The sequence below is a fragment of the Chelonia mydas genome, chromosome 22, assembly GCF_015237465.2.
Source record: "Chelonia mydas isolate rCheMyd1 chromosome 22, rCheMyd1.pri.v2, whole genome shotgun sequence".
NCBI classification, from domain to species: Eukaryota; Metazoa; Chordata; order Testudines; family Cheloniidae; genus Chelonia; species Chelonia mydas.
The window spans coordinates 12,120,701-12,137,894 of record NC_051262.2 but is presented as its reverse complement, the minus strand read 5'-3'; the positions used below and the strand labels follow the sequence as shown (position 1 = coordinate 12,137,894).

At 44.1% G+C, this 17,194-nt stretch overlaps 1 protein-coding gene across 5 annotated transcripts in view; it reads left to right on the top strand.

Moving 5' to 3' along the window:
* Positions 1-14,469, top strand: part of ARHGEF12 (Rho guanine nucleotide exchange factor 12) — a 103,105-nt gene extending 88,636 nt beyond the window's left edge. For all 5 annotated transcript variants that reach the window (XM_037882415.2, XM_037882414.2, XM_037882416.2 and 2 more), the window contains 4 exons: positions 3,580-4,062; positions 8,024-8,334; positions 9,175-9,247; positions 10,053-14,469. In XM_037882415.2, the coding sequence (XP_037738343.1) occupies positions 3,580-4,062; positions 8,024-8,334; positions 9,175-9,247; positions 10,053-10,063 (878 nt within the window). In that variant the 3' untranslated portion in view covers positions 10,064-14,469. The remainder of the gene's footprint in view (positions 1-3,579; positions 4,063-8,023; positions 8,335-9,174; positions 9,248-10,052) is intronic.
* The last annotated feature ends 2,725 nt before the right edge of the window (positions 14,470-17,194 follow it).

Below are 17,194 nucleotides of genomic sequence, written 5' to 3'. Positions count from 1 at the left end.
CCAACCCCCTGCTCAAAGCAGGACCGATCCCCAATTAAATCATCCCAGCCAGGGCTTTGTCAAGTCTGACCTTAAAAACTTCTAAGGAAGGAGATTCCACCACCTCCCCTAGGTAACGCATTCCAGTGTTTCACCACCCTCCTAGTGAAAAAGTTTCCAAATATCCAACCTAAATCTCCCCCACTGCAACTTGAGACCATTACTCCTTGTTCTGTCATCTGCTACCACTGAACGGTCTAGAGCCATCCTCTTTGGAATCCCCTTTCAGGTAGTTGAAAGCAGCTATCAAATCCCCCCTCATTCTTCTCTTCCGTAGACTAAACATCCCCAGTTCCCTCAGCCTCTCCTCATAAGTCATGTGTTCCAGTCCCCTAATCATTTTTGTTGCCCTCCGCTGGACGTTTTTCATTTTTTCCACATCCTTCTTGTAGTGTGGGGCCCAAAACTGGACATAGTACTCCAGATGAGGCCTCACCAGTGTCGAATAGAGGGGAGCGATCACGTCCCTCGATCTGCTGGCAATGCCCCTACTTATACATCCCAAAATGCCATTGGCCTTCTTGGCAACAAGGGCACACTGTTGACTCATATCCAGCTTCTCGTCCACTGTAACCCCTGGGTCCTTTTCTGCAGAACTGCTGCCGAGCCATTCGGTCCCTAGTCTGTAGCGGTGCGTTGGATTCTTCCGTCCTAAGTGCAGGACTCTACACTTGTCCTTGTTGAACCTCTTCAGATTTCTTTTGGCCCAATCCTCTAATTTGTCTAGGTCCCTCTGTATTGTATCCCTACCCTCCCGCATATCTACCTCTCCTCCCAGTTTAGTGTCATCTGCAAACTTGCTGAGGGTGCAATCCACACCATCCTCCAGATCATTTATGAAGATATTGAACAAAACCGGCCCCAGGACCGACCCTTGGGGCACTCCACTTGATACAGACTGGCAACTAGACATGGAGCCATTGATCACTACCCGTTGAGCTGGACAATCTAGCCAGCTTTCTATCCACCTTTATAGTCCATTCATCCAGCCCATACTTCTTCAACTTGCTGGCAAGAATACTGTGGGAGACCGGGTCAAAAGCTTTGCTAAAGTCAAGGAACAACACGTCCACCGCTTTCCCCTCATCCACAGAGCCAGTTATCTGATCATAGAAGGCAATTAGATTAGTCAGGCATGACTTGCCCTTGGTGAATCCATGCTGACTGTTCCTGATCATTTTCCTCTCCTCTAAGTGCTTCAGAATTGATTCCTTGAGGACCTGCTCCATGATTTTTCCAGGGACTGAGGTGAGGCTGACTGGCCTGTAGTTCCCAGGATCCTCCTCCTTCCCTTTTTTAAAGATGGGCACTACATTAGCCTTTTTCCAGTCGTTCGGGACTTCCCCGGATCGCCATGAGTTTTCAAAGATAATGGCCAATGGCTCTGCAATCACAGCCGCCAACTCCTTTAGCGCTCTCGGATGCAACGCATCTGGCCCCATGGACTTGTGCTCGTCCAGCTTTTCTAAATAGTCCCGAACCACTTCTTTCTCCACAGAGGGCTGGTCACCTCCTCCCCATGCTGTGCTGCCCAGTGCAGTAGTCTGGGACCTGACCTTGTTTGTGAAGACAGAGGCAAAAAAAGCATTGAGTACATTAGCTTTTTCCACATCCTCTGTCACTAGGTTGCCTCCCTCATTCAATAAGGGGCCCACATTTTCCTTGACTGACTTCTTGTTGCTCACATACCTGAAGAAACCCTTCTTGTTACTCTTAACATCTCTTGCTAGCTGCAACTCCAGGTGTGATTTGGCCTTCCTGATTTCACTCCTGCGTGCCCGAGCAATATTTTTATACTATCCCTAGTTGTTTGTCCAATCTTCCACTTCTTGTAAGCTTCTTTTTTGTATTTAAGATCAGCAAGGATTTCACTGTTAAGCCAAGCTGGTCGCCTGTCATATTTACTATTCTTTCTACACATCGGGATGGTTTGTCCCTGTAACCTCAATAAGGATTCTTTAAAATACAGCCAGCTCTCCTGGACTCCTTTCCCCCTCATGTTATTCTCCCAGGGGATCTTGCCCATCAGTTCCCTGAGGGAGTCAGTCTGCTTTTCTGAAGTCCAGGGTCCGCATTCTGCTGCTCTCCTTTCTTCCTTGTGTCAGGATCCTGAACTTGATCATCTCATGGTCACTGCCTCCCAGATTCCCATCCACTTTTGCTTCCCCTACTAATTCTTCCCGGTTTGTGAGCAGCAGGTCAAGAAGAGCTCCGCCCCTAGTTTGTTCCTCCAGCACTTGCACCAGTCTGATATTGTCCTGTGTCAGAGACAGGACTACACAGACCACTGATCTGATCCAGTATGGTCATTACTTTGTTCCTAAATATGATCTCCGAGCTATCTGATTGATGTTCAGGTGACACATAAACATGCTTCCCTGGTAACTCTGAGATAGATGTGGTGCCTCTAAATAAAACTGAACTGTGTTACTGGGAGTGGTCTATATTACTTCTTTATTGGCCCTCTTAGCTCAAGGTATACACATGGTTTGACTGAGTTCCTTGCCTCATCCCTCTCCACAGGTCTCCTCTTCAGTCAAACAGTTTATCCTGGGTCTTTTGATCCATATTTATATCAGAGTTTTACAGAATTCAAAGCATTGTTCTAGGGCTGGGGGCTTTCAAGTATTTCTAGTGCTTGGGCTCTTAGATTGTTAATGGAAGCTCATTCAGGGGGGAGGGGGGGGTGTTATCTCACATCAGTGACCTAAGGTCTGTCCTGACTGCTAAGATTTAGTGAGAAGCCCTCTAGCAATAGTAATGGGTCACTTCATGTTTCTGTAAGTACCTTCCATTCAACTGAGTGGCTGCTTTGTTTTAGGAACTGATAGCATTTCTCAAAATGTGGGTGTTATGCGAGTGTGAAGTTATAGCTACATGAAGCACTCGGATTGCATTATACCTGTTTGTTCTTAAGTGTTGTGGTTTGAGTGAGAACTAAAGCATCATAGGACAAAGACCAAATAAGAATCTCCCATATAATACAGAGATTCTGAATGTTTGTATGAACTTGCAGAACTAGAAGGTTATGCCATGGAAAGGTAATTGCCCTTGAATCTGCAGCAGGATCTTTGCTTCAACCTGTGATGTTAATGTTCTGATAACTTGAACATTCCCAATACACCTTTAGTCTCAGCATTACTGGCATTATATAGCAGTTGGGACTGGAGGTCAGGGGATTTGGGTTCTCCTCATGATTGCCACTGACTTGATGGATGATTTAGCTAAGCTACTAAGCAGTCTGTGCCTTAGTTTCCCCATCAGTAAATTGGGGATAATACTACGGTACTTATTCACCTTTGTGAAATGATTTGAGATCCTGTGATATAAGGCACAAAGTAGTATAACAGTGCTCCAACCATTTCTGTGTACTTCTCTCCCCGCCTTGGCAACTGTAACCGTGAGTGAGCTGGTCATAGAGTGAGCTGGTCATAGAGTGAGCTCTTTCAGAAAGAGGCATCATAACATCCATTTCATTGAGTGTACAGCGGAGACAGCTTATACAGTTCAGTGAATGTTCTGTGTTTCCTTTCCTTTCAGTGGGCTTGCTGAAGCAGTTGTTGGTGCAGCAGCTGGGCATGCCTGAGAAGGGGACCCTTGAAGACTGGCGATGTTTTCCCAGGTATAGGGCCATTTCCCGGGGGGCCCAGGCAGAGAGTGGGATCCAGCATGGACTACGGCATTCTGGCGACAAGATGCAGCAGCCTGGAACAGACCAGAGGCCTCCCGGAACAGGAACTAGTGAATCCGCAGCTTGTTATGGTCTCTGGACTTCATCCGAGTTTCCAGCTCCACTGGATGCTGTGCAGCTGGGGTCTAGAGACACCAGGTCTAGTAACAATTTAGTAATGGACCATATGAGCATGAACCTGGAGACCCCTACCCCGGAGCTGGAAGGGGTGGGTGCTGATGACAGTGGAGAGCACTTCTTTGATGCTCGTGAGGCCCACAGCGATGAGAATCCATTGGAAGGTGAAGTAATGGAGAGGAAGGAGGATGAGGAGGTGCACTTACGGATCTCAGGTGAGCATATCCCACTTTAAGTTACGGCCAGTCCAGCTCAAATGCCAGAGACTGGATTGTGTTCAGAGACCAGAAATGAATAGGAAATATATGATTTTTAAAAAAGCACAATTATGCTTTCCTGGTAGAATCTCCCTCGCTGACTCAGTACAGGACACTTAAACGTAGCTCTTCTGGTTTTTAGAAGTCCTTTTAGCTTTGGATGTATCAAAATAGCTAGTACTCTACACTTCAAAAGTGATGTGCAGACATGAACTAAATGATTACCTCAACACCCTAAAGATGGCTAATTAAAAGAGAGACTGAGATACTGCTAAGTTAATAGCTTATCGTAGGCTACAGCTGAAGAAATTGAGAATTCCTGGGTCTTGCCCATGTTCATCAAAAGGGAGAGTGTTCCATTACAGTCTGCATACAGCATCCAAGGACCTCTCCAAAGCTGTATCCTCCCAGTCTCCCACTTTAGACTCCCATCAAGTGGTAGTGCATAACTCCTCTCCCAAAAGTCTGGCAACATATCCTTGTTTCCCATTATCAACCCTCCGTCTCTCTGCAGAACACCATGGGGACTTGACTGCATGCCCAAACTTACAAAATAACCTTCTCCTTGGATGTATCACTTCCTGAACTGTTTTTCCGCCATACACCCAAAGTTCTGACTCTGCTACGTTCTACCCTGCAACTGGGGATGTAATTTGTAATCTAGCTAATGCTCTACACATAGGAATGAGGGTGCCGGTATCAATGTAGGCTAGCAAAGTGTGTATGTACCCAGGGGGTTAGGCTGCCTTGTACAGCTCTTGCCTGAAGCCCATGCCGCTGTGTCTTCACTGCTGTTTGTAGTGAGTTAGCTTAAAGTTATCACAGGAACGTCTACGCAAGCTGCAGATTACACCCCTGGTTGTATAGAAATAACCTATGAGGCATGATTATATGTACACAGAGATCCTTCTGGATCACCTACAGAAATCATCTGTGGACTAGAATGTCTCATTATCTGTGTCTCCTGTTGAGGCATACAAGTATGGAGACAAAACATTTTGTTTCCAAAGTAACATAGGGAGGATGATTTGGTGCTCTACAAGGAGTCTCAACAATGCAACATATACAGTGTTGTCACTTTAAATGTGTGATCCCTGGGGATAACTGTGCAGGGGGATTTTACAGTTGTGTGAAATGTGCCACTCTACGGCCACTGGTTTGGTTTCTCTTGCTTGAGCTTCAAAAAGGAACTTTCTCCAGTTTGGGCTTTGCTTGGTAATAGTCTGCACAGACTCCCTGTCGCCAGGTCTGAAGCTCTTAAAAGCTTTTCTGAAAAGCTCTTAAAAGCTTTTCTTGTTTATATATCAATATATAAAGTAATGGTTTCCTGAACGGCAGCTCAGAACAGATCTTTTTTAGCCATGCAGAGAGGATGTATGCGCTTGGGCCTCGCTAGAATGGTAGTCAAAGGTGGCAGCTGCCCGGGCTTTCCTGGAGCTTTTCAGGGGCTCTGATGGATGGCCCTGTGATCCTGCTGTGCAGATGAAGTAGTGGTGCTGCACTGAATGAATGAAGATGCAGTTAATTTGTCATGTGCATGTTGCAGTGCAAGTAGCTGTCAGACTTGGAACACCTTATCCATAACTGCTTCATTTAAACAATTGGACTTTGTGTGATAAACTTGTTTCTGACTGGCTGAATGATGCCATCCAGTTATAAATTGAAAATCATATGCCCTTCTTTTCTGTGGTGTTAAAACACTTTAAATTATTAAAAGCGATCCAACATCTTTAAAAATCTAATTTTTTTTTTTTCACTTGTACTGTTTACTTAACTAAGCAGGGACTTTGAAACTAGATTGACCTATTCTGGTCAATTTCTGCTTCTGGTTTTCATAGCTGCAACACTGCAGAGAAATTAAGGATAAAATTCCAGTGGCACATGCAAATCGTGAAAATAGTTAAGATCATAAGATTGGTCATATTGGATCAAACCAATGGCCCATCTAGCCCAGTAGCCTGGCTTCCAGCAGCGGCCGGAGCCAGATGCTTCAGAAGAAGTGAACAGAACAGGGCAATTTATCAAGCGATCCATCCCCTGTTGTCCAGTCCCAGCTTCTAGCAGCCAGATGTTTAGGGACACCTGGAGCATGCATCCCTGTATCCCTGACTATCTTGGCTAACAGCCATTGATGGACCTATCCTCCATGAACTTCTCTGATTCTTTTTTGAACCAAGTTATACTTTTGACCTTTTAACAGCATCCCCTGGCAACGAGTTCCACAAGTTGACTGTGTTTTGTGTGAAGAAGGACTTGTTTCTGTTTGTTTAAATCTGCTGCCTCTGAATTTCATTGGATGACTGACCCTTGGTTTGTGTGTGATATGAAGGCGTAAATAACACGTCCTTACTCACTTTCTCCCCACCAGTCATGATTTTATAGACCTCGATCATACCCCCTTCAGTCGTCTTTTCCAAGCTGAACTATCCTAGGCTTTTAAATCTCTCCTCCTGTGGAAGCTGTTTCACACCCCAATCTTTTTTGTTGCCCTTGTCTGTATCTTTTCCAATTCTAATAGATCTTTTTTGAGATGGGGCACCCAGAACTGCATGCAGTATTCAAGGTGTGGGCATACCATGGGTTTATATCATGGCATTATGATATTTACTGTCTTATTATCTATCCCTTTCCGAATGGTTCCTAACACACTCTCTCAGCTTTTTTGACTGCTAATGCATATTGAACAGATGTTTTCAGAGAACTATCCACAATGGCTCCATGATCTCTTGAGTGGTAACAGCTAATTTAGACTTCATCATTTTGTATGGACAGTTGGGATTATACTTCCTAGAGTGCATTACTTAGTGTGTATCTGTGTTGAATTTCATCTGTCATTTTGTTGGCCAGTCACCCAGTTTTGTGAGATCCCTTTGTAACTCTTCGCAGTCAGCCTTGGATTTAACTATCTTGAATAATTTTGTATCATTTGCAAACTTTGCCACCTCACTGTTTACCCCTTTTTCTGAATCATTGATGAATATGTTGAACAGCACAGGTCCCAGTATAGATCCTTGGTGGACCCTGCTATTTACCTCTCACCATTGTGAAAACTGATCACTTATTCCTGCCCTTTGTTTCCTATCTTTTAACCAGTTACTTGTCCATGAGAGAACCTTCCCTCTAATCCCATGGCTCCTTACTTTGCTTAAGAGCCTTGGTGAGGGATCTTATCAAAGGCTTTCTGAAAGTCCAAGCACACTATATCCAGTGGATCAATGTTTGTTGATCCCCTTAAAAATTCAGATTGGTGTGGCATGATTTCCCTTTACAAAAGGTGTTGACTCTTCCCCAGGAAATTGTGTTAATTTGTGTCTGATTTATTCTGTTGTTTACTATAGTTTCAACCAATGTGCCTGATGCTGAAGTCTGGCTTACTGGCTTGTAATTGCCACAGTCAACTCTGAAGCCTTTTTAAAAAATTGATGTCCCGTTATGTCTATTAATAATACTACATACTTTATAGAACCTTTTATTAACAATCTAAATTTGAGTGTAACCTAGCAGAAAATATCTCTGAAACTGAATAATGAAGGCCAGTTAGACACCCAGCAGTACGATTGCTGGCTAGCATGGATTCCACTGTTGTAATTAGTAGCATGCATATGAATATTCTGAAGATACCTTCTTATGAGAGAAACACAGAACAAGAGATAGAAAAATCCTATTGGGTTATCTAATGCTATGGTTCTCAAACAGACCCTACGTACACCTCTAGTGTTCCCCATTCAGAACCAGTCTAGTCCAAACCAATTCAGGGCTAGGCTCTGATGCTTTATCTAGTCTGTTTTAAAACATGACAAGAGATGAAGCTTTCATCACTTATCTTTTTCAAAGTCCAATTAAATTGTGTCTCTAGTTCAGTGATCCTTGGCAATTTTGTTGACCTGGTGGTGCTAGTACAAAGCTATTCTCTTAACAGGAAATTATTTGATCCTTGATGGGTATGGAACCGTGCAGGAGAGCTCTACAGATGAGGACGTGTCCTCTCTAGTCCTACAGTGCACTGCGGGCCACTCCTCTTTGGACTCAGCACACCAGCAGCCGATTTCCCCACGAGATGCCCAGTCCGATGAAGGGAGCTCCCCGTTTGCCGAGGAATTCATGGCCTCGCGCTGGGGGCCAGTGGACGAATTGTGCTCCGATGCACCGAGCCCCCACCTCTCCGTAGAGTCGCGTGTCCAAATGATGCAGTACATTCAGAAGATAGAGGCTGACCTTGAACACTTAAAGGTACAACACATTTTTATTTGAATTAAGATTTCACCTTCACTGTTTTTAATTTGGGGGAAGAACGCAAACCAGGAAAAGTACAGGGTTGTGAATACAGGTGCTTGTGTGATAAGAGCCGAGTGTGTATGTGTGTCTATGTATCCTTGGATGATCTCTAATGAAGGGACAGGAGAAACCAGGAGCTCTATATAAATATGGGCATTATGTTAAATATATGTAGTTGCAGACAATTTGGAGATGCAGACAGTTCTCCAAAGTTATGAGAAGTGGAAATTAATTTTGTGGGTGTTAGAACAAGGCTGCAAAAATGGGGAGTGGGGAGGTGGACCCATTGCCTGGGGAATATGAATAACCGACCTGGAAATGCTTACCCAATTATCACTTCTTGATGCTAATGTAAAAACAGAGTCAAAACCCCCTTTGTGTCAATAGTAAGTATTTAAAACCCACTAATTTCCAAGTCACTTTCCCTCCATTCTGGGGATTCTCTGTCCCATCTTAAGGGTTATTCTTAGTCCTCACAGCCAGCGCTTCCAAAGAAATGGGACCTGTAGTACTGTTCGCTGAGACGTGCCAGCTCATTGTGGCAATAGCAGACTGCCTTGCTTAGTTCTAATGTAACCAAGATCCAAAAGGAGTAAGGAATTGCACAGACTCTTCCCTGATGGAGGAACTTCTCACCGTGCTAGTGATGGTTTGAGAGCTGGCGATGGAATGTGTTTAGTAATGTGTAATTACAATTCGGTCAGCTCCACTAAAATGTTTCCTATTCCAAGAGAAGAGCTCTGTAGAGGTTCATTAGGAACAGAAATAAAGGGCGACATGGGTTTTGTCTTTCAGGAAGTCGAGGAAAATTACACCACTCTCCTTCGCCAAAGGCTGGCTGGCTCAGCCCCCACAGATGAGCATTCAGGTATGTGAACAGCACCTCATCCCTTCTCCCAGTGGCTCTTTCTAAATGGTAATGTATGTTAAAATATCGTTGAATTTTGGCACCAAGGACAATGAACAAAGCCGGTTATTAATATTTCAAACAAAAGCCTTGAGAGATGTCATTATGGCTTCAGCCTTTTGGAAGCTGCTGGTTTCACAACATCATAAATCTGCTGATCATGTATTGCCCTCTCTGAGGATGTGTGAAGTTGGAGGCATCTCTCTCCCCCACTTTCCTTTTCCCCACTGCAAGCCCATGAATAAGGTGTTGGGCTTGTCTTTCAAAGGGGTTTGGATTAATTTAGGGACTGAAGTCAGATGAGTTATGGCTATTAGGATGGGCTGGGATGGTATCCCTAGCCTCCGTTTGCCAGAAGCTGGGAGTGGACGACAGTGGATGGATCACTTGGTGATTACCTGTTCTGTTCATTTCCTCTGAAGCACCTGGCATTGGCCACTGTCGGAAGACAGGATACTGGGCAAGATGGACCTTTGCTCTGACCCAGTATGGCCATTCTTGTGAGTTAGATTGTAAGATCCCGCTTACTTTTGTGTGTAAAGCCCCATGCACACCATTGACACTGCATAAAGGAGCCATCGCAGCTCCCTTTAAATTTGGTTTGAGCAGATGGCTGTGATGCCTGCAGATGTGTTCTCCAAGTCAACTGTGGCACATAGTTATCCCTGCAGACAGTTCTGTCTGAACTGGCTGTGCGTTTTGAAGGGTTGGTGATGCTTACTTCTCTTGTGGCCTGTTTTTCCCCTTCCATCTCTTTCCTTTTCAGACAAAAGTTAGTCACGTTTTCTGGAAGTGGCTGAAAATTGGATGAGAGCATCAGCCTCACATCAGCGCCTACTAGCTTTCATGCGGACTCTGAGACAAGAGCGTTCTGTCTGTGGACCATCCAAGTGCTAACCATGCTCTAGCAGAGTGGGGATGGGGTGCTTTCTCTGTGGGGCATCTGCACTAGATTGTCAGTGGGGGAGTCTCTTCCATTCTCTCCTCCTCCTCCTCTTGCTACCGGAAATTTTTGTTTTTGATTCAGAACAACAACAAAAATAACCAAACCAAATGTACAGAGCTTTGGGTGTAGGATATAAAAATGTATTTAGACGTTTAAAAAATCAATGTATTTATTTGACTTCATTCCATGTATCAAAAGCACATTTTAATTTTTTTTTATTTGCTTTTGTTTTAATTGGGTAGTGACAGTTCTAGCCCTTGAAATCTAGTGCACTCTGGATCCCACTGCTCCAGAAGCAAAGTTCAGATCTGAGAAGGGGGGGAGGGGTGTATTTTGTGTCTTGATTTCACTGGATTGGACTCCAAGCTCCCTGCTGGCAACCCAACTGCCGCACGCAGAGTTATTTGCAAAGGTGTTCTGATGATCTTTGGTGGGAACGGGCTACATTCAACAGCCTGTGGACTAGCTCCATTTGGAGCGAATGCCTGTTCTTCGTAGCTCATGTGCAATGAGAATTCTCCATGCACTAAATAGCCAGGCACTTGAAATTAGCAAACCATTTTTCCCCTTGGTGGTCTCCTTCATTGACTTGGGGGATCGGACAGGGAGAGGAGAAAGTTGGGTTTAATTTTTTTTTCTTGACTTTATGTTGGCCTTGATAACTGTCTCCTATTTAAAGCGATAATATTTGGAGCTCCAGCACTTGTGTAACTGTTCACCGGATCAAGCAGGAAAAAATGCAAACCTAGAAATGTGGGGCAGGTGGGGGTGTCTCACTAAATCACTACTGAATGAATGTTGGCTGCCATTTGAGTTAGCCACAGGTACTGCTGATTATAGGGCCAGTAAATGTTAGTACCTGGAGGTGTGTCTTGCTGAGTTTCATGGGGGGTGAGGGGTGTTTGTTTTTATTGGGGGTTTTTTGCTTTTGTTTTTTGCACTGATTGTACCAAAGTGCTCTCAGATTGGAACAGATAGGTGCATTGCAGAGAAGGCAGAACTGCTGGAACCAGACCCGATTCTCTAGCACTTCCCATAGGCCAGTTCCAACAGTTTTCTGTTGGACTTCATTCCAGACTGACCCTGCAAAATGCAAGCTGATAACAGAACTAGCACTGGACATCCAGACTGGTTATTGATAATACCAGTTTCAGAGCAGGCACTAGGATGGGCACTACCTGCTATGGGACAGTTGGTTCAGGACGTTCTTAGCCTCTCAAACTTCTGGAATCACAAACTGCTAATTTAAAATATGCATGACGCATTCTTTCTGCACCGGGTGCCCAAGGTTTAGACTATTTTGCCAACCGGAATTGAATAGTATGCCAAACCAGTCAATCATCTTACCCTCTTAGAACCATTACAAGAAAGGTGTGCATTACTGCATGGACCATGACGTGTGGAGAATATCTTTGGTCAGTGGAAAGGTCATTCTCCCTGCTCCATTTTCCCTGTAGCTAATGACAGAGGATCAAAAGTGCTTTTCCACTCCTGTGAAGCAAAAGCTGGTTCTTGTCCTTTTCCTTAAGAAAAAGAGCTTATCCAGGTTATCAGTTGAACTGAGATGATTTTGGATCCACTTTACAAGTTGGGGCCATTGGAGAGCAGGGAGGATTCCCTTGCAGAAGCCAAGTGCATGGAGCACTTCACCAGCAGGATTCCCCACGTTCCCAACGCAAGCCCAAATGTTACCTTCTAGACTGGCAGTGGCATCTTACTGGTGCCAAGCTAGGGGCTCCTGTGTTACACCTCTATGAACATATGATCAGCATCAGATAAGAGCTTCCAGTGTCACACAGGCAGGAGCTCAGCCCCAGCCATATGGTTCTGTTAGTTTTAAACATCTAGACTTGCTCTAATGAACCCAGAAATTAAACCATTGTAACAAATGGTGCCTGATGCTGTGTGGAGATCTGCCCCAAAGATCTCTTGGTCCATGGCCAAGCTTAGTTTTTGATGCCATTTTCGTTTTAGAGCTACTGTTTCTTTCCCCCTAGCCTCTTTTCTCTTTATCAGCGTGTGTCTCTTACAGGGATGGATGGAAGAGTTGATTTTCCTGCTGCATGAATTGGAGCAGTTGCTATAGCCCTGCCGCACTAGCCTTTATAACCCATTTCCCGAGCTGTCCAAGCCATGCTTGAGCGTGGACCCTTCCCTACTTTGGGCTGCATTTAATAAACAGAGTTGAGCCCCGTTGTCCAAATGCAGGTTCAAAGCCCAATGAAGATGGGGTCTAGGAGAGCATCATGGCCAAGCTCTTTGCCATTATCACTCAAGGCCAAGTCCTGAGATCTCCAGCCTCCTTACTAGGTGCAGGAAGCCTAACGTTCGTGATGAGCAGCATGCTTCATAAGCAGCGGAGAGATAAGTGTGTATTGATGGCCTAGTGGGGAATGGTCTGCAGTTCCATGTCCTGGCTTGTCTGACTCCTCTGCCTCACGTGCGCTAGCATTTGGGGAGAAATCCCCCACCACTCTATTAGCGTCAGTGCAGCTCCACCAGAGGGGGGGGGGGGGTGGAAGGGCTAGTGAAGGTAGAGCGTAGAAATTGACCTTAGCGTGTCATCTAGACTTGAACTCAGGTTACCACTGCTGGAGCTGCAGGGGTGAGAGAGTTCCCCTGAAACGCTAACTTAGCTATAGCCTTTAGTCCAGCAGGAGGTGGGATGGAATATTATCTCAGCAACCTCTCCAGATATATGGGGGGAAATGTTGACTGTCCCATTCTCAGCTGTGGTAGTGGTGGTGACACATGAATCTTTGGGATGGTTTGGCTGATAGGAGTGGCATCGAAGAGATACTGGGGATCTTCTTGAGCTAGCAAAGAAAGGTACACTACGTAGACCCAGCTTTATGGCAAGTGAAATGACGTGCTGTGTTGTACTTGGTCCTACTTGTTTTTCCATATTGATCAATCTCATGTTAAGGGCATTATTCCTTGGTGAGGGATAAGGGATCCTTCATTTCCCCAGCACCGTGACCTGAAATCACTGGGATTCCATTTCATTCCCTAGCACATCTACTGTATCGCAGACCCCAGGCATGGTTCATTTTGAAGTGGGGTGGGGGGCTGATGTTCAGATGCACTTTTCAGTTCTCATTTTTATTTTCTTCAGTAGCCATGGGTTATCCCTTCTGTAAATTCCAGTTTCCAGTCCAGCACAAGATGACCTGGCCTGTGATTGTACGTTCCCTTGTTCAGATTGGACAGCAGGGCACTGTGTTCTCTGACATGAGCCTGCCTTTTTCTAAATAAAAAGATGACCCAGGGTTTCTCATCTTGAGAGCGAGGAAAGGTTGCTACAATGCACCCTGTAGTCCCTTCTGAGAAGTGTGTTCATCTAGTGTTATGGGATCTAGTTCGTAGGGCTAGAAAGAATTGGGTTGTGTGTGTTTGTAACAGTGTCTTGTCCCACAAAAAGGGGAGTGATACAGATGGCAATGCTATTTAGGCCACATTTTGCTCAGGTTTCTCTCTCTGGCTTTCTCTGTAGGGAGAGGAGATTAAAACATCCAAGGGGCAGGATCAGAAAGGAGGATCAGGTGTGAAAACCCAAGGGCCTGAGTCGCCTAGATACCCTCCTCCGCTTTTACACCACATCCCTCTGCCTAGTTTCAATGTTTCCAATAGAAACACATCTATAAAATGTAGATACTCACTGACTCTTACAGAAACTGTGCCCCTTTGGCTAGAAAAGGTGTCTCAGTTACCTGTGTAGGTGATCCTTGATTAGAGTTTCAGTGCTGAGGGTAATTGGTATTGCCTTTGCCCCCTGGGCTCCCCCAAGAAATCCCTTTTCTTTTCCAGGTGCCAGCTGATCAGCAGATGTACTGCAAAAGGGATACTGCAGCCAACACTGGTTTTATTTTGAATTAAGTCTTTTGGAACTCTCTTCCTACTAGAATATTTTTGTTTTCTTTGTACACCATACAATCATGTACTCTTAACAGAGATTTACTTTAAAGAGAAGAAGGAAAAAAAATCTGGAAATATTCTTTAAAAAAAATACAAAAATATCTTTATTAATAATCTTGTATTTTTACTGATCATGTTTGAATGTCTAAGAAAAGACTCTATTGTTGTATGTTTGTAAAATAGCTCTTTTATGACTTAGCGGATAAGGTTGTATGTTTTGGGAATTAAATATTGGTCATTTTAAAAGTATTTCTGTTTTCAGGAGCTGGGAAATAGAAAATTTAAGCATTCAAATATCATTAAATAAGCTTAAAGGAACCAAGTCCTTAACTGGCTGCTTTTTGTTTGGGGTTTTTTTTATTGCCTGGAGCTTGGCAGGACAGACTGTTCCAAAGAGAAACCTTGATGGACAGTGCAAGCTTTTATTTGGTCCAAATAACCTATCGGAGTCCATTGATGCAATTGCTTGCGGAGTGGATTCTTTCTCACAGTTAACACTATTGTTCTTATTGATTAGTAGCTCTTCCCTGCAGAGCCCCCTGTTGGTATCTGTGACAGTTTAGCGATCCTGCTCCAACTAACCTATGCCTAGACGTGGTGTGCACCCTTGCCATCTGGAAAAGGGTATGCCACTGTTCTGGTAAGAGAGAATGCTTTCAAAGCCTGGTCACGCTAAGAAGATGTGGCACTCTAGTTCCAGACAGTCCTTCTCTCCCACTGAGCTGCCAGCATGTCTGCTCCATACAGGAAGTGTCCCCTGCTGGTTCCATAGAAATAAGCGTGAATTCCATAGGAAAGTGAATTACTTTTTTGTGTTCAGTGAGTTCGCCTTCACTCCTGACGCCTTCTTTATCTCACCTTCACCCTAAACTTGTAAGCAATACAGTGTAAGTAATATTTCCAGATACCAAAATCTCTCTCCTGCTAGATCCTGTCTCAGCATCTGCCATCAATGCACTTCATTTTGTATGTCTTCTCCTGATGTCTGTGGTCAAAGATCCTTTATTAACATGGGCCTGATCCAAACGCCTTGGAAGTGTGTCAGAATCTTTCCATTGATTCCCCTGGGCTTTGAATCAGACCCTATCACTTTCAGAATTTGTAAGAGACTCAGATATCACAGAAACAGGGTGTAGTATACATGAAGGTGCAAACTTTTCTGTTCTCAATTGCCCGTCTATGGTATCTGTAGCACACTCCTCGCTATGTAAATGTTACACAATGCCAGCAAGATGACTTGATTCTCTCCCCCTTTTCAGAGCATATGGTTAGATTGGGTTTGTTTGCTTGTGTCCCACTTTGCTCTCAAATAATCGGTTTGGTATGAATGCCCCATAGCTTTTACTAGCAACGCTTTCTTTTTTTATTCTCCACACTTCCTAACCCTTAACACTTTTTTCACTTGACACTTAGTACCCCTGAACCCTCGACCCCATACAAGTACCCCCTGCTGATAGTGACCGATATTCCAATCCCACTCTGCATTTGTATGCCTTTTTATGGCTGGGTGGTCTGTACCCCACACAGTTCCTGATAAGACTTAAACACCAACTTGTTAAGTGACCTATTTCTGTTCATTCCAGTGAATTCTAGTCTCTGAGCCTTTAAAATTGCCTGAAGCTTTAATGGAGTGAGTATAACATTTTTCTCAGTGTGTCTTGATAAAGCAATGGAGATGACCGAGAACAATCCTATATCCGGTGGGGATGGACAAGACAATCTAACAGGTCTTTCCATTCTTGTCTATGATTCCTCTGAAAGGTTTTCTAGATACATGCTAGTGATTTTTTTTTTTTTAAATACTCCTGTTTGCAGTGTCTAATGAATGCTCAGGCCTTCCCTAAAACCTGTCATGGCACCCCTCCCCCCCAGTGTTGGTTACTCTGTGGTCGGGAAGTTATTTAATGTTCTTGTGCTTGTCACGTCTTTGTGGTTCTTCGCCCCTGTGTGGCAGTCTCAATACAAAGCCCACATGCTTGCTCCTGTGGTCTAATGGAGCAGAAATAGTAAAGGGCTGTGATGCCCAGTCAGAGGGAAGCATTTGACATAGGACATTAACCACTCTTCTGCACCAGTAACACTGTCCTAACTCCCCTAGAAAGGGCTACCCTTGGTGCCATCCCCCTTCCATTTGCTTTCTTCAGCGTTAAGGCCAGGAATATCCCTGCATGGTGTTCTTGCTCAGCCCAAAGCCAGAATTCTCTTTGTCATGGAAGCCAAACAATTGGACTTTCAGCCACAAAAATAACACTGCACCTCAATCGGTAAACTGCTGAATTATAATGCAGGAGGTTCCCAATGCTAAGTGATCTATTAGTATTGCTACTCACGTCTATAAGGTGCCAGTGATCATCATCAATTGTGTTTGCAGGAGTGAATGGACACAAGATGACTTGCCGGTGGAAGTTTAGCCTTCATACTGAATTTTGGATGCAGCCCCATTGTATTACTTGACTGGAAAATGCTCGTTTTTCACCATTTCCTTCCCTGTGTCACAAATAACTTCATGAACACTTCAAACACATGGACTTTCTGGTCCATTTGTTCTGCTTTGACAGAGAAATTAGACAGTCAGTTTCATTTCCTATTTCTAGTCAGTTACACTGTCACATACTCATGCATTTAACACATAGTGAGGTTGCCCTTAGGTTTCTAGCACCACAGAAGGATGTTTAAGTCCAGCCAGAAGCATTCCCCAATGCAATTAAATACTTGGGGTTTTATTTAAAAATTCTTTTGTGTTTTTTTTGTTTTTTTTTTAGTAAAATCTAAATGTTTCGGCATAAAATATTCTGACAGCTAGAGGCCTTTTAACAAGGTGCTGTAGTTAAGGAATCTGGCAGTCTATTCATTATCAAGGTTTTTTGGACTGTTTTTCCTCCTTACACACAAGTATGAGCACTTCAGCTGTCTTGCTGAAAGGCTGAAGCTTTATACAAAGTGTCTGTCAAACTATTTCTCAGGTGGCTATAAAACGGCATTAGGCCTTACGTTATTGCTTGTTTGCTTCCCCGAAAGTGAATCATCATCTGTTGAATCTTTGTTTT